This window comes from Caretta caretta, chromosome 1 (genome assembly GCF_965140235.1).
Source record: "Caretta caretta isolate rCarCar2 chromosome 1, rCarCar1.hap1, whole genome shotgun sequence".
NCBI lineage: Eukaryota > Metazoa > Chordata > Testudines > Cheloniidae > Caretta > Caretta caretta.
The window spans coordinates 265,951,513-265,977,744 of record NC_134206.1 but is presented as its reverse complement, the minus strand read 5'-3'; the positions used below and the strand labels follow the sequence as shown (position 1 = coordinate 265,977,744).

Sequence of the window (26,232 nt, the reverse complement as noted above, 5' to 3'; positions counted from 1 at the left end):
GTGCAAGGGTTGGGAGGATTCTGGAGGGAAAGATGTGTCCAAACTACGTTTCCCAGTAAACCCAGTTAGAGTTTGGTGGTGGCAGTGGATATTCCAAGGGCAAGGGATAAAATTAATTTGTACCTTGGGGAAGTTTTAACCTAAGCTGGTAAAAGTAAGCTTAGGAGGTTTTCATGCAGGTCCCCACATCTGTACCCTAGAGTTCAGAGTGGGGGAGGAACCTTGACAGTGGCACTGAACTAATATGTTCAAGCTGAGTTAATCACGATGTGATGGTGCAACTTGGTCACACAGTGATGCAAAGGCATGGTGCAAAGACACAAACATCCCAAATAGAAGTTGCCTGGATATGGACTCCCTAAGACTAACCTTGTCAGAGATACCCTCAGAATGTAAAAGCTGGCCCTGTCCAATTGAATCAACAATGCAATGCTGTAGCAAAAAAGGTCAATGACATTTTGGGTTGTATTAACAGATGTTAGTTCCGCAAGGCACAAATTATCCAACAAGTTATTGGAATGCATTGGAGACTATTTTTTATTTCAAAAGGTGGAAAAAGCACCTAGGGGAAAGGCTTTTCTAGATTTGATTTTGACAAATAAGGAGGAACTGGTTGAGAATTTGAAGGTGGAAGGCAGCTTGGGTGAAAGTGATCGTGAAATGGTAGAGTTCATGATTCTAAGGAGAGGTAGGAGGGAAAACAGCAGAATAAAGATAATAGATTTCAGGAAGGCAGACTTTAGCAAACTCGGGGAAATGGTAGGTAAGATCCCATGGGAAGCAAGTGTAAGGGGGAAAAATTTGAGAATTGGCAGTTTTTCAAGGATATTTTTACAGGCACAAGAGCAAACTATAACACTGCGTAGGAAAGATAGGAAGTATGGCAAGAGATCACCGTGGCTTAACCAGGAGATCTTCAATGATCTGAAACTCACAAAAGAGTCCTACAAAAAGTGGAAACCAGCTCAAATTATGAAGGATTAATGTAAACAAACAACACAAGCAAGTAGGGACAAAATTAGAAAGGCCAATTCACAAAATGAGATTAAACTAGCTAGAAACAAAAAGGGTAACAAGAAAATATTCTACAAATACATTAGAAGCAAGAGGAAGACCAACGACAGGGTAGACCCATTGCTCAGTGAGGAGAGAGAGACAATGACAGAAAATATGGAAATGGCAGAAGTGCTAAATGACTTTTTTGTTTCAGTTTTTACCAGAAAGGTTAGTAGTGATTAGATGTCTGACAGTGACCACCGATGAAAAATGAGGCAGGATCCGAAGCTAAAATAGAGAAAGAACAAATTACAAAATATTTAGACAAGTTAGATGTTTTCAAGACAGCAGGGCCAGATGAAATACATTCTGGAATACTCGAGGAGCTGACTGAGGAGATATCTGAGCCATTAGCGATTATCTTTGAAAACTCATGGAAGAGGGATAGATTCCAGAAGATGGAAAGAAGGCAAATATTGTGCCAATCTATAAAAATGGAAATAAGGTCAACACTGAGAATTACAGATCAGTCAGCTTAACTTCAGTACCCAGAAAGATAATGGAGCAAATAATCAAGCAATCAATTTGCAAACACCTAGAAGATAATAAGGAGATAAGTAACAGTCAACATGGATTTGTCAAGAACAAATCATGTCAAACCAACCTCATGGCTTTCTTTGAAAGGTAACAAGTCTTGTGGATAGGGAGCAAGCAGTAGATGTGGTATATCTTGACTTTAGTAAGGCTTTTGCTACTGTCTTGCATGACTTTCTCATAAACAAACTAGGGAAATGTAGCCTAAATCAGGTCTTCTCAAACTGGGAGTTGTGAGGTTATTACATAGGGGTTGTGAGCTGCCAGCGCCACATATGGCAGGGCTCAGGCTGTGAGTTCCAGGCGGCCGGGGCTTGGGCTGACAGCCCAGCTCCTTTCCCAACCCCACTTTGCCTCCAGCATTTAAAGTAGTGTTAAATATAAAAAAGTGTTTTTAAATTATAGGGGGGCCACACTCAGAGGCTTGGAATGTGAAAGGGGTCGCCAATACAGAAAGTTTGAGAACCAGTGGCCTACATGGAGCTACTATATGGTGGGTGCATAACTTGGTTGGAAAACCATTCCCAGTGAGTAGTTATCAGTAGTTCACAGACAAGCTGGAAGGGTATATTGAGCGGGGTGCCACAGGGCTCTGTTCTTGGTCCAGTTCTGTTCAATATTTTCCTAAATGATTTAGATAATGACATAGTAAGGAGAGTGGTCACTTTAGATAAGCTATTACCAGCAGGAGAGTGGGTTTGTGTGTGTGTGGGGGGGGGGGGGTGAGAAAACCTGGATTTGTGCTGGAAATGGCCCAACTTGATTATCATACACATTGTAAGGAGAGTGATCACTTTAGATAAGCTATTACCAGCAGGAGAGTGGGGTGGGGGGAGATATTTTTTCATGCTTTGTGTGTATAAAAAGATCTTCTACACTTTCCACAGTATGCATCCGATGAAGTGAGCTGTAGCTCACGAAAGCTTATGCTCAAATAAATTGGTTAGTCTCTAAGGTGCCACAAGTACTCCTTTTCTTTTTGGCATAGGGAGTATACTTATAAAGTCTGTGGACATTACCAAGCTGGTGGTGGTGGAAGGGAAGAGTGAGTTGCAAGTGCTTTGGAGGATAGGATTAAAATTCAAAATGATCTGGACAAACTAGAGAAATGGTTTGAAGTAAATTGGATGAAAGTCAACATGGACAAATGCAAAGTATTGCACTTAGGACGGAAGAATCAATGGCACACATACAAAATGGGAAATGACTGCCTAGGAAGGAGTACTGTTCAAAGCGATTTGGGGGTTATAGTGGATCACAAGTTAAATATGAGTGAACAGTGTAACACTGTTGCAAAAAAATCAACCATCATTCTGGGATGTATTAGCAGTGTTGTAAGCAAGACACAAGAAGTATTTCTTCTGCTCTACTCTGCGCTGACAGGCTTCAGTTGGAGTATTGTGTTCAGCTCTGGGCCCCGCATTTCAGGAAAGATGTGGACAAATTGGAGAAAGTCCACAGAAGAGAAACAAAAAGGATTTAATGTCTAGAAAACATGACGTAAGAAGAGACTGAAAAAACTGGGTTTGTTTAGTCTGGAGAAGAGAAGACTGAGTGGGGACATGGTAACAGTTTTCAAGTACATAAAAGGTTGTTATAAGGAGGAGGATAAAAAATTGTTCTTGTTAACCTATTATAGGACAAGAAGTAATGGGCTTAAATTGCAGAAAGGGAGGTTTAGGTTGGACATTAGGGAAAACTTCCTATCTGTCAGGATAGTAAAGCACTGGTACAAATTGTTTGGGAGGTTGTGGAATCTCCAGCACTCGAGGTTTTAAGAGAAGGTTAGACAAACACCTGTCAGGAATAGTCTAGTTATTATTTAGTCCTGCCTTGAGTGCCAGGGTCTGGACTAGGTGACCTATTGAGGCCCCTTCCAGTCCTGTACTTCTATGATTTTATGTATCATCTGCAAAACAAGTGAGGTAACTATTCCATTCTACTTGGTTCTGCAGGATTGAGTTTAGTTCTGGGTATCACATTTCAGAAAAGACACGGAAAGAGTTGAGAGGAGGACAATGAAAAGCAGAAAAGTTCTGGAGAATGGAAGCAAAAAAGAACACGTGAAAGAACTGAATATGTTCAGTCAACTAACTGTGGCAGGGAATGGGGGGAGGCATGATAATTCTCTGTGTCTATAGGAAGGGATGTTATAGAGAGGGCAAGGGCCAAACATTCTCGCTAGTGGTCACCAAAGGAAGAACAGGAAGATAAATAGATTTAAGCAAAATCTACTGATATGTGGCTCTGATATTTGAGAAGGGTTATTGTCAGTGGGCCCTGCCCTGTGAGCCTCAGGAAGCAGAAAAACCTAGATGCTTGACTACTCTTTTAATAATAAAAGCTAATCATACTATTTAGCACTTAAAGATTGCTTTGCCAACATTAACTAAAGACACACGACACACCTTTGTTGTAGTGAAGTATTATTCTCATGCAGCAGAAGGGGAAACTGTGGCACAAAAAGACAGACTAGACAGGACATCTGGGGCTGTTTCAGAGGTTGGATCTATACAAGTGAGCAGTTGCACATGATGTCTGGATGGTCTATTGTCATGGATACTGTGTTCCTGTTCAGCACACCCACTACTCCTCATTAGAACCCTTTACCCAGAACATGCTCTAAGGCAAACTTTGAAAGAAAAACGCCCCCAGAGCAAATGAACCAGCTGTTCTGAGACCTGTGCACTGAAGGAGCCCCCCTCTTTTGCAACTCTTCCCCGGAAATATATGAGTGGGAGTTTAACTTAACTTGGCCTCAATCCATCCCTGCATTACAAACCAGGGATCCAAAACCCAACCCCTGAAGTGGCTCGTTCTATTTCTAGTTGACTCAGCCTCCAGTTTATTTTTGTTTAATAAATTAAATCTGTTTGTAAGAATTTGTCTGCAACTGGCAAACAAGTTCCAGACAGTTTATGTTATGTTTGGGAAGGTGTGTATGTGTGTGGGGGGGGGGACGGGGGACGGGGAAGGGGCTTTATCTCATGGTAAACACCCACCCCCACTTCCTTCCTAAAAAGCCCCAAAGGAGCCTAGTTACTGACACAAGGTGCAAGCAGTCGCTTTGAAGCAGCAAAGGGGGTGGGGGGAGGAGGTAAGAAACCACAGCATTGCCAACCCCCAAAAAAATCACAAATCAGACCCTCCCCCCAAATCATTAAATTGACCCTCAAATCATGATTTTTAAAAAAAGATTATATTGTGTTTTTAGTTTGTCTTTTGATTTTGGAACCCATTTGCAGTGTGTGTGTGGTGGTGGTGGTGGTGGGGGGGGGAAGCAGTTTACAGTATTGTCAACTCTCCCAAATGTAGAGAGGAAGGTGATTCTGGCCCCCCTGCTGGAGCTCTCGCTGGCTGCCTGACAGCGTGGAGCTTCCAGCTTTCCCCAAATTCTAATTAATTAATTCTGTGCCCTTCTCTGCCCCACATGGGCCCATACCCCATCTCAGTAATGAATTATGCACCCCAAGCCTCCATCTCAATTTTCTGCCTGGCTTCTGCTGCAGCCCTGCGTGGCTGAATCTTTCCCAGGAGGCGTGAAGGCTGGGCTTAGAAATTACATGCCTGCCAGCTGAAGCTCCCGGCAGCATTGTGAGACGGACTCCAGCAGGCGCCAGAATCATGTTTCTCGTGATGAAATCGTAAGCGTCGGCAATCCTGAAAACAAGGGACACAGGGAGTGTGAGGAAGCCAAGGGAGGCTGGGATGGAAGAGGAAACCACAGCAGATTAAGGGAGAGGAAGAAACTAACATGGGTTTTTTTACAAAGTGGGTATTTTTTTGTAGTTAGACGCAGAAAACAAGGGGATGACATGATATGGAAACTCTTTCCAGTGAACCAGCGGGGGGAGGAGCAGCAGTGGATTGATGACTGATCCCATTCAGGACTCACACGCTAAGGCCTTGCATACACTTGCGGTGGCATGTAGGAGAGATGTAGCAATACTCCACAGTGAAAAGCAGGCTGTGTCCACGCTGTGGTGTGCAGCTACATGCAGCAGTGAAAGGATCTGGCAGGGAAGAGGCAGTGGGGGAAAGGTGCAGCCGGAGCCTTTCCCCATTGCCTCCCCACACCAGAACCTTTCTTTGCTGCTGGAGTCTTTCCCTGCAGTGGGGAAAGGCTCTGGGGCTATGTCTACACTTACATCCAGGTGTCAAGTAAATACACTATGAGCCCCCCACCCCACCCCCAGCACGGGTATAAATAGTTGTGTAGATGGTGAGGCACTGCTTAGGCGAGTAAAGACATTCCAGAACCTCTGGGAATGAGCCCCACATGGCTCTCTACATGCCCAAGCAGTGCCTCCCACGTCTAAACTGTTATTTTTGACAATGTAGTGTCCTGCTGCCTCTCTCCTGCTCCAACCTTTCTCTGCTGCAAGGAGCTGCCATCTACAAACTATTTCTTCCAGGTGATCCCTCTTCCCTGCTTGTGAATTTTGTTTTGCTCCCTACTGTTCAGAGAACATTGTTTAGATCCTGCGTTTTTCATTGATCTAGAACACATTTAACCTTTAATCCACTCCTGTTGTGTAGACGAAGGAGCCCTAATCTGGTTGCTTTACTGTCTGCAGGGCAGTTTGAGGGGATTGGAAGGGGGGGATGGGTTAGGAAAGGTCAGATTAAGGGGTAAATGTGATGGTACTTTTCTTAAAATCAGACACCAGTCCTAAATTAGATGATTTTGCTAAAATGCTCAGTGGCGAAACTGTTATTGGCATGTGAATGGTCATCGTTGTGGCTCAGTGTCAACACTCAAGAGATTCATACTGCTCATAGAACTATTGTTGCAGGCTGTTTGCAGACACTGCTGCATCGAGTCAAATTCAGAAGGGCTTCTCCACAACTGAAAGGGCTAGAAACTCAAGGCTAGATCCTCAGCTAGTGTAAATCAGTATAGCTGCCTTGACTTCAGTGGGGTTATGTTGAAATATGCCAGTTTTGTCAAATGAAATGTTCCATCTGCAGAAATGGATGAGGGCTCCAGAAAAGTGCTGGTATGGCCTATCACCAAGTAGCCACTCAATCTAACCCCAGACTGGCAGGGAGAGGGGAGTGGTGTGTTAAGAGGGATGTGGCAGGGGGTGAGGGGGAGGGGCACAGTGGCTAAAGGAAACTAACCATCAAAATAAAATATAGTCACTAAGGCGGGCTGGAAAGATTTGTTTAGCTGTGTACCAAAACGGACTGCGTTTGTGAGTGGAAAGAGGTGGAGGAGGCGGGAAAAGCAATGAGCAGGGGAAGGGTCCTTTTCTCTCTTCTGTCTATCAGCCAGCCAAGACCTGCCAGCCAAAATACACGTCAGATGGGACAGGTTGGGTTTTTGAGCCACTTCTCCCCATGACTGACATTAGTGTTCCTGCCGTCTTCCAGGGTGCTGCCAAACCAGACATTAATCTTGTTTCTTATTCCATGTAAACATGAACTGGCTGCCAGCCTTTGCCTCTCTCCAAAGAGTACACAGCTAGATTAGCTTTATCATGGGGAATGGGCCCCAGCTACTTCCCGGTATGCATCCCTCATTCCCCTGCTCTTAGCTGCTTAGGAGGGAGGGAGTCCCACTCAAGCCCCTGCCCAGCTCACAAGAGGCAGTGGGTCGTTGATGAATGGTACATGCAGTAATAATAAAGGACTCTAACATTTAGTAGATTGGGAATGTTCAAACGGTACTGATGAGACAAAATAAGGATTAATGGTAACATTGGAATAGGAAACAGGAGCCATCACCTCTGCCTGGGATAGTCATATAGCAGAGCAGTCCCACAGCCACAAGACTTCTACTTCAGTGTCTTTTCCTGACACTAAGGGCTTGTCTACACATACAGCGCTGAAGTAGCACCGCTGCACCCATGCAGCGCGTGCAGTGACGATGCTCAGTCTATGCCAGTGGGAGAGAGCTCTCCTGTCTGCATCATAAAACCACCTCCACCAGATGCGGTAGCTATGTGAGCTGGAGAAGGTGTCCCATCAACAGAGCGCTGTCCACATCGGCGCTTATGTTGGTGTAACTTATGTCGCCTGGGGGGTGTGTGGTTTATTTACCCCCCTGAGTGATATCAGTTATGTCGACATAAGCTGTTGTGTAGACATAGCCTTAGGATATGTCTACACTGCCCACGTTACAGCGTGGCTGCGGCGGCACTGTGACCTGGGCAATGTAGTCACGCTTTATCGCTGGGGGAGAACTCTCCCGGCGACAAAAAATAACCGCCCCGAACGAGCGATGTCTATACTGTTGCTTTTCAGTGCTAAAACTTTTGTCACTCAGGGGAGTGTTTTTTCACACCCCTGAATGACTAAAGTTTTAGTGCTGAAAGCGGCAGTTTAGATACAGCCTTAGTTGGGACCTTTAATACGGTGGTTTGAAGCTAACTGGAATGGATCTCTTTTCTTAGCTACCTAGGAAATTAGATCTCTTGTTTTGATTGCCCCAAGCTGCCAGCCTGGCTTGAGAGCCTGTTCAGTTCTCTTCCTCCTAGTCCTGAGCAGCAGAAAGCCTCTTATCTCTCCTGGGATCAATGAGAACAGCCCCATATGTTGTTGTTGCATGTCTCAGGAGAAGCAGCCAACGCCTCTATTAGGCAGTACAGGAGGAATGCTGGCTCAGCCCTGGGGCCTTCTCAGAGGCACCAACAATCACAGGGTGTGCAATTAGCCAGGCAGTACGAGATAGGAAATGGCATCAGTCCCAAGGCTGGCTGGGACATGTTTGTCAGGAGCAGTTTAAAGTAAATTTCATACCCCAGGATTGAATGTGCCAAGGAGGAGACAAAAGAGTGATAAAGGCAATAACACAAACACTGGTTTTTATTTTCAGGTAGGTGAGAAGGAGTTGAAGTAGACCTCCTAGCTGTTTCTCTGTCTGTGTGAGTCACTCCCTTCTCTCTTCTAATTTTGCTGTGTCCTCTCTGAGCCTTTTGTTAAATCTCCCATTGTTGCTGTAGCATGGGTTCAGGTCCCAGTGCGTGCAACACTAGCGTAGACTATTTACTAAGGCTGTTTGGAAAGTCGGTGCCTGTGGATTCTTTGCCAATTCTTAGGGGCTCCCACTGCAGGGGAATCCAATCATGACACTAGGAGAGTCTCTGGGCTCCTCCACTTGCACACTCGCATCCCTCTCCCTTTTGGGGGTTGAGATGAGAGGGGACCTTGACCCCCAGCCAGCACCACCATCAAGCGCATTGGTTGGGTGGTCCCTCTGGGGTAGTGCCCCAGCCCCAGCTTTGTATTTGCCCACAGGGGGTTAGACACGATGCCCCCACCTTGTAAGGAGATGCCCTTGGGATGCCCATTATGTTACCTTTTTGGATCTGGAGTCGATATCTGCAAGTTTCTGCATTGGGCACTTGCCAAAAGTTGTGGCAACTAAATGACTCGCCCGTAGGTCCAAACTGTGACCTCTGGGCGGGGGGAGAATTCCAGCCCTCTGGTCGCCCAAAATCCAACCCCTAGGTTTCACCATGAAGAAGGTGAAAAAAACCCAACCTGCCTTGGCCAATCTGGTGGCATAGGGAAAAATTCCTTCCCAGCCCCAAAGTAGCAACTAGCACAGCCTGCAGCGACCGAGATAAGGGAGGGGTGGGGGAGCTTGACTAATGGAAACCAACAAACAGGAAGTGGCTCTGAGCACATGAGTCTTATCATGGCTCCAAATTACAGGCCAAATCTCGTGAGACCTCAGGCCTACCATGGAAGTCCTGTGGGGTCTGCAAGTTTCACAGGACCAGGCCGGTCCTGTCCTTTTGCCTTCTCCCATACTGGGAGCCACCAAAACACACCCTTCACTAGGCTTGGGACCTTAACTCAGAATAGTGTCAGTGCTTTGAAAGGGTCTCAGGGATTCCAAGTGTCACCTATACAATAACTTGAACCCAGAGCCTTTAGGTTTCCATACAGTGTCAGTCACAGACTCCATCCTGAAGATTCAGAGAGTTCAGACATTGCTATGTATACAACTCAGATACCTCATTGGAGGGCCCTTGACTCTGGAACATGTTCTCCTGTCGGACCAACAGAGTCTGTTGAGGTTTTAGGCAGCCTGGACTGTAACAAGAGTGGCAATTCTTTAACAAAAAAACTTTAAAAACAGACTCCAATGAGAGACTGCTGAATTGGAATTAATTTGCAAATTGGATACAATTAACTTAGGCTTGAATAAAGACTGGGAGTGGATGTGTCATTACACAAAGTAAAACTATTTCCCCATGTTTATTTCCCCCCGCTCCCCCGGCCCCCGTTCCTCACACATTCTTGTCCGCTGCTGGAAATGGCCCACCTTGATTATCACTACAAAAGGTTTTTTCCCCCCCGCTCTCCTGTGGTAATAGCTCACTTTATGTGATCACTCTTGTTACAGTAAAAAGAAAAGGAGATCAGTGGGATCAGAGGGTAATGGCTTGTAGAAAGTGGTGTTGGAGAGCTGCCGAGCAGCCTCTTGTTCATATTCCAACCTATTCATGATGACAACAGCATCTCCTTTGTCAGCCTTGGACAGGCCTAACAAAGAAAATAACAGAACGCCACTAGCCGTCACCTTCAGCCCCCAACTAAAACCTCTCCAACGCATTATCAAGGATCTACAACCTATCCTGAAGGACGACCCAACACTCTCACAAATCTTGGGAGACAGGCCAGTCCTTGCCTACAGACAGCCCCCCAACCTGAAGCAAATACTCACCAGCAGCTACATGCCACACAACAGAACCACTAACCCAGGAACCTATCCTTGCAACAAAGCCCGTTGCCAACTGTGCCCACATATCTATTCAGGGGACACCATTACAGGGCCTAATCACATCAGCCACACTATCAGAGGCTCGTTCACCTGCACATCTACCAATGTGATATATGCCATCACGTGCCAGCAATGCCCCTCTGCCATGTACATTGGTCAAACTGGACAGTCTCTACGTAAAAGAATAAATGGACACAAATCAGATGTCAAGATTTATAACATTCATCAACCAGTCGGAGAACACTTCAATCTCTCTGGTCACGCGATTACAGACATGAAAGTTGCGATATTACAACAGAAAACTTCAAAACCAGACTCCAGCGAGAGACTGCTGAATTGGAATTCATTTGCAAATTGGATACAATTAACTTAGGCTTGAATAGAGACTGGGAGTGGTTAAGTCATTATGCAAGGTAACCTATTTCCCCTTGTTTTTTCCTACCCCCCCCCCCACTGTTCCTCAGATGTTCTTGTTAAACCCTGGATTTGTGCTGGAAATGGCCCACCTTGATTATCATACACACTGTAAGGAGAGTGATCACTTTAGATAAGCTATTACCAGCAGGAGAGTGGGGTGGGGGAGAGAAAACCTTTTGAAGTGATAAACACCCTTTTTTCATGGTCTGTGTGTATAAAACATCCTCACTGCATTTTCCACTTTATGCATCCGATGAAGTGAGCTGTAGCTCATGAAAGCTTATGCTCAAATAAATTGGTTAGTCTCTAAGGTGCCACAAGTACTCCTTTTTTTTTTGCGAATACAGACTAACACGGCTGCTACTCTGATCTTGTTACAGTGTGTATGGTAACACCCATTGTTTCATGTTCTCTGTGTATATAAATCTCCCCACTGTATTTTCCACTGTATGCATCCAATGAAGTGAGCTGTAGCTCACGAAAGCTTTTGCTCAAATAAATGTGTTAGTCTCTAAGGTGCCACAAGTACTCCTTTTCTTTTTGCAGATACAGACTAACACGGGTACTACTCTGAAACCTGCACACAGAGCAGCATCCATTCCTTTACTTTCCATGTTTATTCTCTCATGGGTTTTCTTTCCATGTTCCTGTGTTACTACCAATGGACTCCAAGCTAAAGCTGGACAAAGCTTGGTCTCCAAGATTAATTTTTTTCTCTACTACGTGAGCAACTACAAACTCTGCAGAACTGTGTGAGATAGTTTTGAGATGAGGATTATTATACACCAGGGGCTTGGAGTAAAATTAAACCATTGGTAGCCTTTCTGTTTCCCATTCAAACAAAATCAGGACCATGGCAGAAGGGAGAAATAGTACATAGGAGTATAGGGAAAACTGATCAGACCCTCATCTTTTTTGCATCCTCTCCCATTTTACGAGAAAAGGAATCTCTTGATAAAAATTAACAGCTGGTAAATTTACTACAAATAATAATAATAAAAATAAGAATACTTCTTCAAAGAGCATGTAGTTAGCCTGTGGAATTCACTATCACCGAAAGTCATCAGGTCAAATACTTTTGCTGGAACTTAATGTTATGGGCATTAATACTATGTATAGTTATGCATATGAAGATAAGAGTGATCCAATCTCATGCTTCTGGTTAAAGGGATTTTTTTCCTACTCCCCGCACAGCACTGCACAATAGGCTGGGTATATTATGCCTCCCCTCCTCACCCACAGCTTCCCCAAGGCACTGGACTAAACAGAGACAAAAAAACAGACTTGGTCTGATCTGGGACAGCAAATCTCATTTCCTTATGAAAGAGGAAATCTAGGGTGAGGGCTTTTCAGAGGTAGCATAGACTGTGTTGGTCCTGCACCTCAGACCTTGAGGGTAAAAAGCATGTATAGCGTGTACCGAGATGGTAGGCCACTGGTATTTCCATTCCAGTTGGACAAAATAGGGTGTTTTTTTATAATAATAGATTCAATCCAATTGTGCATCTCAAAACAACTGCAGATTTTGGATCTAAAAACCTATCTAGGGTCTTTGGTCCAAAAGTACCAATATGATTCTCTTTATCCAGCAGATGAATAAGAGATGCTGGCTTTGAACAGAGTGAGGTCACAGTCACTTTCTTATCTCTCTGCAAGTCTGGACAGGAAACTAGGCTGGATAAAACTCATCTGGCTCCAGAGAATGAGTCAGATCATGACATTGCGCAACTTGAGTGGCAGGAGGTGGGAAGGAAAGTGCAGAGGAGGGAAGAACTCTGTTTTGCCATCCCACAGGAGCTCAGCTCAGCGGCATCCTGTGTTTTTACAGTGAGAGTCTTGATTTTGGCTTTTTTTTAACCTAATTTTTATGTGTTGCTTGATGTACAAGTTCAGCCTAGTTACTCATATGGATGCCTATGCCATAGTGTGTGAGCCCCAGCCAAATAGTAAAACAAAAATATCATTCGCAATCTTCTCTTCCTTCCTTCCTTCCTTCCTTCCTTCCTTCCTTCCTTCCTTCCTTCCTTCCAGGCTGTAGGAGAAATAGCTTGATAAGTTTGCCTATGTGTGTGTGTGGAAGAGCTCATTGAGGGAAAGCCAAGTACAGAGAGTCAAGTATCAGGGGGTAGCCATGTTAGTCTGTATCCACAAAAACAACAAGGAGTCCGGTGGCACCAAGTTTGCACTTAGTTCTGAATATGGTGAGGCCCATGGGCATTCATATCACTGTATGTAGTGAGCTCCCCAACCTAGGTCCAGCTCCTGTGAAAGGTCTGTCTCCTCGGCTCACGACTTGCCCCCCCCCCCCCAATTGGTAACAGCTTTATTGTTTCAATTTAGTGAAGCTGTTGTGGGAAGTCATGGTCATAGACAGAGAGTTGATCTATCAGGTAGCTAGGGCCAATCTCATGGAGAGCTTTTAATATTAGGATAGAAAGCATAAGCTGGACTCTGTATTCAATAGAGAGATAGTGCAGGGAACGAAACAATGGGGTGATATGTTCCTGAGGACCTGTGTTACTAAACAAGAGGGCTGCTGTGTTTGGTACGAATCACATGCTATTTGGGCATTCAACAGCAGAGTGTAGTCCAAACAAATCCCATGGTTGCAGAACAACTTAATGAACTGAAGGCAGTTCCTCAAAGCACTTTCCACATCCTACCAGCATCACTTGGTCTTACCCTGGTTTCAGCTTTAGCCAGTTGGTCTTCACCCAGGTGCTGATTTCAGTTTGACTTCAAGGGAGATGGTGCTGTTTATGTTTCATGTAGAGGAGATGCTGAGCTGGAAGTTGTCCAGGTACTTCAGTTATCTCACTAGCTGTCCCTCTTGTTTTCTTTTGATATTGACTAACATGGGGAGTGGACTGAACATGGCAGGAGACTCTGCACCGGGAGAAACAGTTGCCCATAACCATCCATTAGGTTTGATCAAAGAGGAAGATTTGAGCCATCTCAGGATGTTTCATTTTGCCTTCACAGCCTCTTGGAGTTGGAACAGGCGTGTTTCAAGATCTATGCCCCAAAGAGGCATCCAGCAGGATGACTATGGATGTGCTTCTCTTGTCTGAGGACAGGAGGAAGTCCTCCACCATCCACAAGCACAAAAAGTGAAGTCTGTGAACTGTGCCCTGTTCTAAAGCCTCAGAGTAATGCAGAAAATTGCTAGCTGATAAATGGCATTGGAGAAGGTGAGGCTCTGCCCCTCAATCCCCACCCCAGGGAGCAGGTGAAGCGATGCCCTCCTTCCCTCTGTGCTGGCCTGTGGAATGGGGCCAGTGCACTGGGATGGGGGTAGGTGAGCACATCGCTCAGCCCTATTATGCAAGGAATGGCCCTAGAAGAATAAGTGGGCCAGATCCTGGGTCTTTGCTCCAGCCCCAAGCTGTCTCGGTGAATAACTGCATCATTCCCTTGTTCTTCAGCTTGGAAATTCTGGCCTCAAGATGCTGTACCTGGGCTGTGAGGACCATGAAGGTGCATGCACCAGGAACACGCGTGGCAGCTGTTCTCTTGGCCAACACACTGGAGGCCTCCCAAGCTAAAAGCATAAGTCGCTCGCTGCATCATGAGCTAACGAGCCAGTCTTTGTAACAGGGGGCTGTAACAGTCTCACCTCCTCTGTGTACTGGGCAGGGGAGATGTGGAACACACACTGAGCAGTGGGTCATGCAACTTGGCTAGCCAGCAAGTAGTCATACGTTCTACAATAAACCGGGGAGCCCCCATATAGATTAATCTATTGCTGGTCCTCCAAGTCAGTAGTTACCCTGCAGTTTTTATTCTGTGACTAAACTGGACTAAGTTTGATTTTTTTTTTGTAAATGGGAAGCTAAGGTTTTTAGTTGTTTGCTTAGTGCGTGTAATAGATTTTCTTTACTAACAGCTCATTTAGAAGCTGCCACCCTGACAAACTCCCACACCATTCCAACTTCTCTGAGCTCACTCTGTCAGTGTGGTACTTCTCACTTCATCTGAGGCATCTATTTGTTAATGGAGGAAAAAGAAAATCATTGTTGGAGGCCCCTCCAAGGCAGAGAGCTCAAATCACCTGAGCTTTTCTCTCCTACGTTACTGTGCCACGAAGAAGGGACTCCATCCAATAGTGAGGGAGGTGTGAGGGGATGGGATGGGGGAGTGGGGAGCCTCTGACCTTATCCCACAGTGCATTGCAGGTGTTCCTGTTGACCAGCTCTTCTGAGAGTAGTTCTGACTCAGTGCATGATTATTGGAAGAGTTAGTGAGGAGGAGGTAAATTCAGTCATCAAGGAAAGAGACTAGACCTCCATTTAGGGAGCCTCTGCCCACTGCTGGTTAATGGTTTGGACCCAGATAGCTTGCTCTAGACACAGCCTCGACCCCATTAGCCACTGGCATCTGCTCTGGCTCCCCTACGCTCTCCTGGCTCAATTTCCTGAGGTTTCTGGTTTCCTGAGTGAGGGCAGAAGGTGTTTTTGGCAGAGAAGGTGGGAGCCTGGGGGTGGAGGGTGGATCCAGCGGGGGAGACAGAGGAGAGGAGGAGTCACTGATCACTGATAATAAATAAAAAGGTTCCCTCTTCTCCAGTTAATGCTACAGGACACTAGGAGAACTCCCCCTTAGACAAGAGCTGCAAACTGAAGAGGAAGCAAGTCCAGAGTGAGTATGCAGAGACCTCCCTGTAGTTAGTTAGTTAGTTATTAATGTCTGTGCAGTGCTTTGCAACAGGAAAATGTTAGAGAGACACTATGGAATGTACTATTATTATCTCATCCACCATGACAAGGGCCCCAGGGCAGCCTTTGCAGCGCTACCCCTTACCAAGGGACTGCAGAAATTTCCACAAAGTTTGCAGGCAGTTAATATTAGCTTCTGTTCTGTGACTACTGCACACCACAGGATGCTGTTAGATGGCAAAGGCTGGGAGTCAGGTGTTGGGCTTGGTGTGTTCTACCATGGGGCGTGAGCATTTGTGGCTTCACCTGGTGCGGTAATGGGGTGTAGCCCCTGGGGAGGGATGCGTGTGTGTAAGGTGGGCAGCCAGGGGATGAGCCTCTGCAAGTGAATGCAGTTCTCACAGCAACAGCACAGGAGCTCACCCTAGGACAGCGCAGAAGGGTGGTTAATTTGCCTTCCAATAAGGTCTGTTTGTGGATAAAAGCGAAGTGTTTGAGCTAATGCCCATTTATGACATGCCCGCACTTCTGTGGTGGCGGTGTGTGTGATGCCACAGGCATTCTGGGAGCGCTGAATGTCTTGGGAAGAAAGCAGAGGCTGGGGCAGTGACCCTGAGGACTCAGCACTGAAGGACAGGACAGGTACATGGAGAGGGGTTGGTAATGGCATTTATCCATGTGCAACCCCATCACCAGCACCTTTCTCTGCATGTCCTTCCAGCATCTCCCTCTCTATGTGCCAGTCGTCGTCTCTCCAAGCTCACTCCTTATCCCTCTCACTTCAGCCTTCCCACAGGCTGCTAGAGTGGCCATGATTTAAGCCCATAAAATCCACACTCTGTAAAAATCCCTGAACCGCATGGAATGCAACAAATCCTTACCCAGGCTCATAGGCTCCCTTAAAAAGAGCAGACCCTGCTCTCAAATCCAGGAGGTGCTGGTATGCAGGGAGAGGAAAGGGAGCTGGGGAAAAGGGATCAGAGGGGAACGGGAGCAGGGCATATCAGATCCTATTTATGCTCTTTACCACAGAGTAACTGGGGGCTCCTCATCATCCCATGCTGAGGACTGTGTATGAGGAATCAGTGCATGGGTGTGAGCTGGAATGGGGCTGGTGGTAGAAAGGGGGAAGGCGTGGTATGTGGTCATCCTCTCCTGTGATAGGCAAAAGGAGGAAGAAAAGCACCTTATTCTCACTGGGGGCCCCTGGTTACAGGCTCTACTGTTTTCAGGACTTTTTCTCGCCCCCGAGGATCAGAGGATCTGGACAAGAGCTGTGAGTTTGGAGTTAACTGTTTCTTGGCATTGGTAGAGTGATTGGCAAAGCCCAGAGTAATCTGGTCCTGTCACAGGTCCAAGGTTCAGCTCAGTAGGGAATCATTTGGTTCCTGGCAAAATACTGGTGCATTATAGGGTCCCTGTTCCATGGAGGCACATGCAGAGTGTGAATTCTCCAGGAGAGGATTGTACACGTGTAACCATAATCGCAAGGAGTAACAGTGACAACTGCAGCTGTCTCACTGGCCTCAGGGAATGAACTGAGCTGGATTTGTGCCCACTGCCCAGGCTGTGTGACAGCTCCAGACTCCTGGAAAACTGCTTGCAATCCCACAGGCTGGCCTGGGGCAAAGGGAGCTACATCACAGCTCCTCAGTGAGCTCCATTTGGCTGGAATGGCCTCTTACCACTGCCCAGCTCAGATGAAGCCATTGCCCAGTGTGTCTTGTCCTCACACATGCTGCTCTGGCTGTGGCTTCACATGTGGTTTAAGTGAAACCACTGATCCCATCTCTCTTCTCTTTGAGTTGGCAGCCATGAGACTACAGATGACAGTGGGGAGGGATAGCTCAGTGGTTTGAGCATTGGTCTGCTAAACCCAGGGTTATGAGCCCAATCCTTGAGAGGGCCATTTAGGGATCTGGGGAAAAAATTGGGGATTGGTCCTGCTTTGAGCAGGGGGTTGGACTAGATGACTTCCTGAGGTCCCTTCCAACCCTGATATTCTATGATTCTATGATTTCCCCCAGGGCCAGCTAGCCTGGTACTGGAAACTGGACTAGAGCTTCCCACATAGCAAGTCAGAGTATGTTTGCTGAAGCAGACTGTGCAGTACTTCTGGCTCCTGCAGAGCAATGGATTTGATTTGAACCTGGGTCCCCTGTATGGCAGGGAAGAGTGTTAGCATCAAATCACGGTCCAAGAGTCAGAAGCTCAGAGCGAAGGATCCATCCTTCACCCAAAGAAGAGGTGGCCCCATTCTACTTAGGGAGCAGTGTTTGTGTGGACCCCAGAGAATAAATGTAGAGACAGGTTTCTAGGGACTACTGCTATATACATGTGAACTAACAATAATCCCAGCAGAGGGTGGGGATCCCGTCAGGGTTTGAGTACCACGAAGGGCACAGTAGGGTGTGTATGGGGGAAACAACAGGATTGAACTTCTCTCTTTCCCCTGGTGGATTGAGTTCAACCAGAGCAGAACTGGGGTACATTAGGGACCAGTCTGAGGGGAAGCCAAGGGTGGAACGTTTGAGATCAAATTTCTCCATCTCTCCAGAAAGCAGGGGCTTGGTCCCATTCCTTCCAGCCGTGGAGCGACAGACAATGCGGGCTCTGTGTGTCTGGATCAAGCGTGGTGATGGCAAGAAGGGGAGATCAGAGGAGGAATTAGGGAGGAAAACATGTGTGGTCCTCCTCAGGGTCTGGAATTACACCCATATAGTTCAACATTTCTGAACATGCAGTGTTAACAGCTCACCTCCCTTTGAACTCTTGCACCCTCCCCCTGCAGCAAGGGCAGGGAAGGGAGCGTGCCTATCCCACCACCAAAACCTGATTAGACCTGTTTATAGAGGGTGTTTTGTAACAGTCCCACAGAAGGCGAGTGCTAGCCAGGCTCGACCTTCCCCAGGCTCCTTCATCTGATTCCTCCCCTCCCAGCTGCTGCTTTCATAATAAACACTCCACTGCTAACTTTGCAGTCTGTCCAGAATTTCCCGCTGCCCTCAGTGGAAAGAGAGTAAGACAGAGAGCGAGAGAGTGCAAGAGAGAGTGACTCCCACACAATGCGGACCCTCATCGTCCTCACACTCCTGGCTGTTTTGATGGTGGCAGCTTTCTGCTATGGTAGGTGACCCCTTTTATTGGAGCTTGTTTGGAGTGTCAGCCAGCCATAGACACCTCTTGGTCTGTTCAGATGTTTTGCTTTGATGTTTATCTCCCCTATTGCTGCCCTCTTGCCCATCCTCCACCCCAGAACTCCCTCTACCACAGTGTCAGACCACTCTGCCTCTACTCCAGAGCTCAATCACCTAGATACTTTTGCCTCCAGTCTAGAGCCGCCTGCACTTCAGACCCTTCCTCTTTACCACAGACTATTCTGTCACCACTGCAAACTATCCCTACATCCCCGACAATCCCAATCTGTGTGGATCATAGACAGAGGAGATGGAAGAAACCTAAATTAGTCCTTCCTTTGTCAACACAACTTGTGGATGCACTGGAGGGGATGCATGCTGTTGCATCCTCAACTGCCTGCCTTTCCTTTGTTAATGGCTAGCGAGATTTTTTCCTCCCACCTTCCCTTTCTCCTTTTGAATGTCTCCCATTTTCTCTAGAATGCATACACTTGCATATTAATGGACCGATCTGACCTTGCACTGAAATATGCATATTTGGTGGTGATTTGTACTTCTATAGCATTTTCCATCTAAAGATCTCAAAGGGCTTTACAAATGTGAATTCATTAATTAAACAGCCTGCCCCCACTGTGAAGTAAATAGGTGTCCTACCTGTTATACAGAGGGATACATAAAGGAACAGAGGGTCAGTGACGCTCCCAAGGATAACATAGTAAATCAGTGGCACAGCCATGGATAGAACCTAGTGGTTCAGTCCTCTGTTCTGACCACTAGGTTGCACTATTCCTTTCCTTGCTTTTCCTTTTAATCAGTTAATGAGACTTCTCAGTCTGTCTGCCCTTCGGTTTATTAATAGTGAGTGAAAAATTCTGTGTTCCAGAACTACAGTGCCTCACTGAATGTTTTTCTCTTCTTTCTCCAGAGTCCTACGAGAGTATGGAATCCCACGAGTTTGTCAGTAAGAGACAATTTTACTACTTTGTTTAAATTAGAAGGGAACTAAGGGACACCCATACACCACTGTCTTCACCACTCTGCTACGGGTTCAGCTGAGACTGGCAGGCACGAGAGTGGGAAATTGGTGGAAATTAGAAAGGGGAGAATAAACCACTCTAGACAAATTGGATTCCTTTGGTGACAGAATTTCAGGATGAGTGGAAGGGGAAACAAAAAAGATAAAATACATGTTGAATCCAGAAAAGCATTTGACACAATGTCTTACAAAATCTTACCTGAAAACTAACTGGAATTAGCTCTGATCACTGACATATTCCATGAAAAGGGTCTTAGAAAATGCTATTGCTAAACAGCAATGTACTGAGGTTGGGAAGAGCTGCCTAAGAGGTGCGCAGAGATCAACGCCACATCTGGTATTAAACCATTAATTAGATGCTGTAAGGGTACTCACCCCCGCCCCACTGCCTTCCCCTCTTCACTACAGGGAGCAGCTAAGATTGGCAGGCATGAGAGCATGGAGCAAGTACTCATCAGGAAAAAGGAGTAAACAGCATGTTGATTCAATTTGAAGAGGATGATAAATTTGGGGAAGGAGCAATAATATAGAGCAACCTAAGCAAGTTCAGAATGTAGATGGGTAGAATTTTTATTTTTATAAAGGATTTAACCTGGACAAATGCAAGTTGATACATTTTGGGAAAAAATAATTCAAAGTATAGATCTTCAGTGGCAGAGGGACACGTGGAAAGCAGTAAATTACAAAGGAGATTTTAGGTTCATAGTGATCCGAAAACTGGGCATAATCCTGTAATATGAAATGGTAGCAAAAAAAAAAAAAGAGAGAGAGCCACTATGACTTTGGGCTGTATCTATAGAGGCATTGACCTGGGCTGCAGGTCAGTGATAGGGTTTGTTTACGTGGCACTGGAGAGTCCTTGGGACATGCAGTTAATCTATATACCAGAAATATTTCAATGAGTGGGAGGGAATATATAGAAAAACAACAGAATGTTTAACATGCTAGAGACACTGGGTGATGAAGAAAGAGTAACAGAACTAGATCTGTGTACCTTGGCCAAATGACAGCCCAAGAAAATAGGATAATCTTGGATAAGTATTTGACAAATGTAAACCCCATAAAGGGATATGAGAAGAACCTGTTCAGTGCAGTTCAAAGAGATGATACTAGATAATGGACAATATAGGCTGAATATTAAGGAAAAAGATCAAGTTATGTGATCTATTAGAGTGTGGAATAATCTTCCTAGAGATATGAGGGAAGCCCCATTGACTGGTTATTTAAAATTGATCTGGAGAATGGACTCTAAGAAACAAGCAGCTGAGGCTGGATGAACAGAGTGACCCAGTGGACTCTTTCCATCATTAAGTTATGGAGTAAGAGTAGCAGGTTGGTAGAGAACATGAAGTCATGAAGAATAGGAGGCTGGTGAGAATGTCAGGCTAGAGGAACATGGGGTGCCCATGACAATGAGAGGCTGGTAGTTTACAGGACTTTGGAGTACAGGAGGCTAGTGAAAATAGAAGGTTCATGGGGTCCAGGAATTCATTGTGAATGGGAGGACAGGTGAGAATGGGACACTGGCGGAGCAGGTTGTTGTAAGTAGCTGATGATCTTCACTTCAACTATACATTAATTCAAAATAAATACTCTCTCACCTCATCAGATCCCTTCATTAACAGACGATATGCCAACGACTTCATGAGACCTCAGCCAAGACGAAACCTCATCGTGCAGGAGAGGTATGTTTTCGTAGGGTCTTAGGACACTGATAGAGGAGGCTGGGGGAGATGAAGATCTCTCCTAAGCCAAGTTTAAGTTGGTGCCATTGAGGAAGACCAGTGCTACTAATTTAGAGAGAGAATTTTCCTCTCAGCCTGGGGGTCCCACTGGGGAACCCAAAACTGACTGAAAATAGAGGGAGATTAACTTGGAGTGTTCTTGAGTATGAGAATTCTTCTCAGTGCCCATAGGTCATTAACTAATCAGTCTGAAGAAAGTGCTGGAGGAAATCATTGGTGTAAATCCTGAGAGGAAGGATGGTCCAAGAGTTAGACATCAATCTAGGCCTTGGGGAGACCCAAGTTATTTCCCTGATCTACTTCCTTTGTGTCAAGTCAATTAGCCTCTGTGTGCTTCAGTTCCCCATAACAGCACTGCCCTACCTCACAGGAGTGTGGAGAGGATAAACAGTTTACAGATTATGAGGTGCTCAGATACGACAGTGCTGTGCTGGGGGCCATACAAATCCCTAAAATAGACAGAAACGGGGATTGGGGCTGAGGCCTGAAAGAGAAGAAGAGAGGAACCCAGAGCTGAAATGCACAGTTCTGTGTAAGAGAGACTCAAAGGCAGCTCTGATCTCTTACACTGCTGTCGACCTACAATAACTCCACTGATTTCAGTGTAGCTACTCTAAAGTGAACAGAGATCAGAATGAGGTCCAGGTTGTACATCCAGCGTTTTCCCAAGACAAAACTCTTCTCTAACAGTTTGTGTTGGCATCAGAAAGGGAATGGCTTCCCTGACTGTGGGTGTATCTGCCCCAGTATTGGACAGAGAGAAGGCGCCCTTGTTATGAAATTTCCATGTGGTTATGTCAAATGAATAACAGAAACAAAGTTCACTGTAATTAGGTTAGTTCTGTGAACTTGCTCTTCAAAAGAAGGTGATGAGTTCACATGACCTCCTGTGAGAGGGCTAAATGGTCCCTTCGTGGGATGTTCCAGCCCCCTTCCCTATCCTGAGCAATATGAAAGATCTGAAGAGCTTATAGCAGCAGGTTTGAGCTACTGGGGAAGTGAGGCCCGCTCCTCCACCAACAAGAGCCTCTACAGGCCCCTTCTGTTGTGAACGGCACTTGGGTAATGGCTCAGTGCAGGGTTATTGCATTGGCAGAGCCAAGGAGAGCTGAAAGAACTGTAGAGGCATGTGCGGGAAGGTGGGTCAGGAGGACCTGGCCACAAACAGCAAAGTTTAAAATGACAACTTGCTCTCTCCTTCCCTTCCCCTTCCTTGCATATGCAGGATCAGAGAACGCTATAAGACCCCCCAGGAACGCCAGCGAGAGATCTGCGAGGATTACAATCCCTGTGAGCGCTACGCCATGCGCCATGGCTACATCGCTGCCTATAAGCGCTACTTTGGGCAGCGGAGGGGCAAGTCTGAGTAACAAGTTCCCATCCCCGGTGCCTGGAGCCCGGATTCTGTACCTAGAAAGAGCGATGTCTCTGAAACCTATTAAGTTGCTTGTTAACTATATGTTATCCTGCCTGCCCACTGCTTCACTCCCCTGTAACCAAGGATTCCTAGATTTTGTGTTAATTAGCCCAATGCCGCTATAGAGGAGGTTGGACAGGAGCCAGGATGTGGGTGTTTATTACCCAATAAACTGCTGGTTTGATACTATTTCTTTGTGATGCTTTGTGTTTTTCTTTGGGGATCTTCTACAGGGAGGGTTAGTTTTTCTCTCAACAACAGTACTGTGGTAAATTTGAACATCTATGAGTCAGATGTGTTTTAAAGGCTGTAACAAAATCAGGACTCTGACCTCTATACTCTGGGGCAGTGGTGGGCAACCTGCAGCCCGTGGGCTGCTCGCAGCCCATCAAGGTAATCTGCTGGCAGGCCGCCATACAGTTTGTTTACATTTGCATGGCTGCCCACAGCTGCCATTGGCTGGGAACAGCGAACCATGGCCACTGGGACCTTCAGGCAGCCGTGAAAATGTAAAAAAACTGTCTGGCGGCCCACCAGCGGATTACCCTGATAGGCCACATGCAGCCCGCAGGCCGCAGATTGCCCACCACTGCTCTGGGGTCTGAAATCGGCTTAAATTTTCACAAGTGACTAGTGATTTTGGGTGCCTAAGTTGAGACATCTTTAAGAGGCCTGATATTCAGTGAATGGATTCTCAATACTTTCTGAAAATCAAGCCCCTTCAAGGTGTTTCAAGTGGGACCCAAAGTTACTAATCACTTGTGAAAATGTAGGCAGAGAAGTTAATGATGGAAAAGACCTGCTAAGTGACACCATGTCCATACAGCTTCCCCATTTGTGATGATGCAGGTCTGTTCTGTATGCTACAGAATACTCTACAGCCCAACGTTTATTCTCGAGCGATGGAACTTCCAACACTTCCATTGTATTTAATCATCTCCCCTTTGCTCTGAAGTATAATGCAGAAATATTCTCAGCTGATAAAATGAGAAACTATTGTATGAAACAGACCCTGTTCTTTCTTGCTCTGCTCCTCTTTCTTGTTGTGTTGGGAAATCAAACAGAGCTCACAGGGCAAAATACCACCCCTATAATATATCCCTCCTTTCTCTTGCTGCCTCCTCTGGAATCTGTAGGCCCCAGGGGACAGAAGAAGACCTGAACCTCAGGGCACAGTATACACATTTGGCATATATGTGCAGGTATATTGTGGTAGATGCTTAGGAGTAAACATACTGTATTCTGTGTACCTTTTAGGGAAGTGGTTCTCAACCAGAGGTACACATACCCTTGGTACACAGAGGTCTTCCATGAGGTACATAAACTCATCTAGATATTTGCCTAGTTTTACAACAGGCTACATAAAAAGCACTAGCGAAGCCAGTACAAAGTAAAATTTCATACAGAGAATGAGTTGTTTATACTGCTCTACTTTACTATACACTGTAAGTACAATATTTATATTCCAATTGATTTATTTTATAATTATATGGTAAAAATGAGAAAATAAGCAATTTTCCAGTAATAGTGTGCTGGGATACTTTTGTATGATTATATCTTATTTTGTAAGCAAGTAGTTTTTAAATTAGGTGAAATTTGGGGTATGCAAGACAAATCAGACTCATGAAAGGGGTACAGTAGTCTGGAAAGGTTGAGAGCCACTGTTTTAGAGGCCAGCAGCAATATTCCCTCTAATTATTTCCATCCACCTTATGGAATGTATTTGGTTATGTGCACCAATATTGAGGAAAGGTGCAGATGTGCGCCACCAGTAGAAATAAAAAACCTAGATTTAATATAAGGAGTACTTGTGGCACCTTGGAGACTAACCAATTTATCTGAGCATGAGCTTTCGTGAGCTACAGCTCACTTCATATATTTTTTAAATGTTACCATAGGGATAATTACACCAGCCAGGACAGGTTAGGCTTTTTAGAACTCACTACACAAAGAATTAAATTTAAGCATAAGTGAGAAATAAAATTATGAAATGCATAATGTATTGGCTGCCCACAGCTGCCATTGGCTGGGAACAGCGAACCATGGCCACTGGGACCTTCAGGCAGCCGTGAAAATGTAAAAAAACTGTCTGGCGGCCCACCAGCGGATTACCCTGATAGGCCACGTGCAGCCCGCAGGCCGCAGATTGCCCACCACTGCTCTGGGGTCTGAAATCGTATACCATATACCAGTCAAAAAACTAAAATAACAGCACTTTGAAAGAATAAAATTAAAGAGGATACATGTGCATTGCAGGAAGTACCAAGAAGTAACAGGAACAATAATAACACAAGTATATGTTAGGAGGTGAGTGTGAAAGAGACAGAGTGTGTGTGTGTCAGAGACAAGGTGTGTCTGTGTGTGAGAGACAGTGTGTGTGTATGTGTGTCAGAGACAGTGTGTGTCTGTCAGACAGAGAGGGGGTGTATGTGTGTGTCAGAGGCAGTGGTGTGTGTATGTCAAAAACAGAGGGGGGGGGGGGATGTGTGTAAGAGACAGACACAGAGTGTGTGTGCGCTGGCTGCTGGGGAAGTCTATGAGAGATGGTGCACTGTCTCTTTAAGCACAGCCGCATTCACCAGCAGGCTCATTCAGACCACAGCATCCGCCAGCAGCTCCGTCCTGCTCCGGAGCCCTGTCCCCTCTCCCCTGCTCTGCGGAGATGCGGTACATCGGTGGGGGAGGCAGGGCGAGGGGGACACTCTGACATCAGCGGCCCCGCACAGCAAGCAGGAGAGTCCCAGGAGCGGCTGGCCAGGGGCTTCAAGGCAGAGGGGCAGCAGCAACGCAGCTGCACAGCAGCGCTGGAAGGAGCATGGGTGGCGGGTAGACTAGGCAGGGGAAGGCTGTGCCTCCCCAAACAGCCTTGCATGGCCCCGCCCACACTCTGCCCCCAGGTCCCCACCGGCCTGCTTCCGGTTCCCTTCCTTTCTTCTATGACCAAGAGGCTGGGGCAGGCAGGCTAACAAGGCTGCTACTCTGAAAGACAGCATGACAAGTGCTTTCTCTTATCTGTGTGTCCTCAGAAATTGTTTCAGTGGTAGATATATACTTGGTACACCTTGTGTCAGGGAGTCTATGTGTATCTTTGGCTGAAAACCCATCATCTAGTCTGACAAGGAGCTTGTATATTAATTTTAAGTTAAAATAATGTGTTAAGATTGAAAGTTGGTGACTGCTGGGGAAAATGTCTTAAAAGAGCATGGTAGCTGAAAATAAATAAACAAATAAATAATAAATAATAAATAACCCCAATTTTTAGAAAGCTAGGATATTCAAAGTTAAGGTTATGCTTAAAACCACCAGTGTTTGGAAATGCCCGGCTAAATTCATCCAAACAGATTTAACTTTGTCCCCATTTCTGTCCACACCTCATCTGTAATCAAGACACTACTTGATCCCTGAACACCATGTCCAGACCACCCAAGGCTTCACGTCTCATTCACAAGAGAAGAACACAAACATCTAAGACACTGTGACTTATATCAACACCAAAGA

The 26,232-nt window shown here is 45.8% G+C and overlaps 1 protein-coding gene across 1 annotated transcript; it reads left to right on the top strand.

Moving 5' to 3' along the window:
* The first annotated feature begins 15,265 nt into the window (after positions 1 to 15,265).
* LOC125630014 (matrix Gla protein) lies at positions 15,266 to 22,923 on the top strand. The gene is made up of 5 exons (XM_048835401.2): positions 15,266 to 15,382; positions 18,381 to 18,525; positions 19,462 to 19,497; positions 21,182 to 21,257; positions 22,543 to 22,923. The coding sequence occupies exons 2-5, from the start codon at positions 18,465 to 18,467 to the stop codon at positions 22,685 to 22,687; spliced, it is 318 nt and encodes a 105-aa protein (XP_048691358.1). The 5' UTR covers positions 15,266 to 15,382; positions 18,381 to 18,464; the 3' UTR covers positions 22,688 to 22,923.
* The last annotated feature ends 3,309 nt before the right edge of the window (positions 22,924 to 26,232 follow it).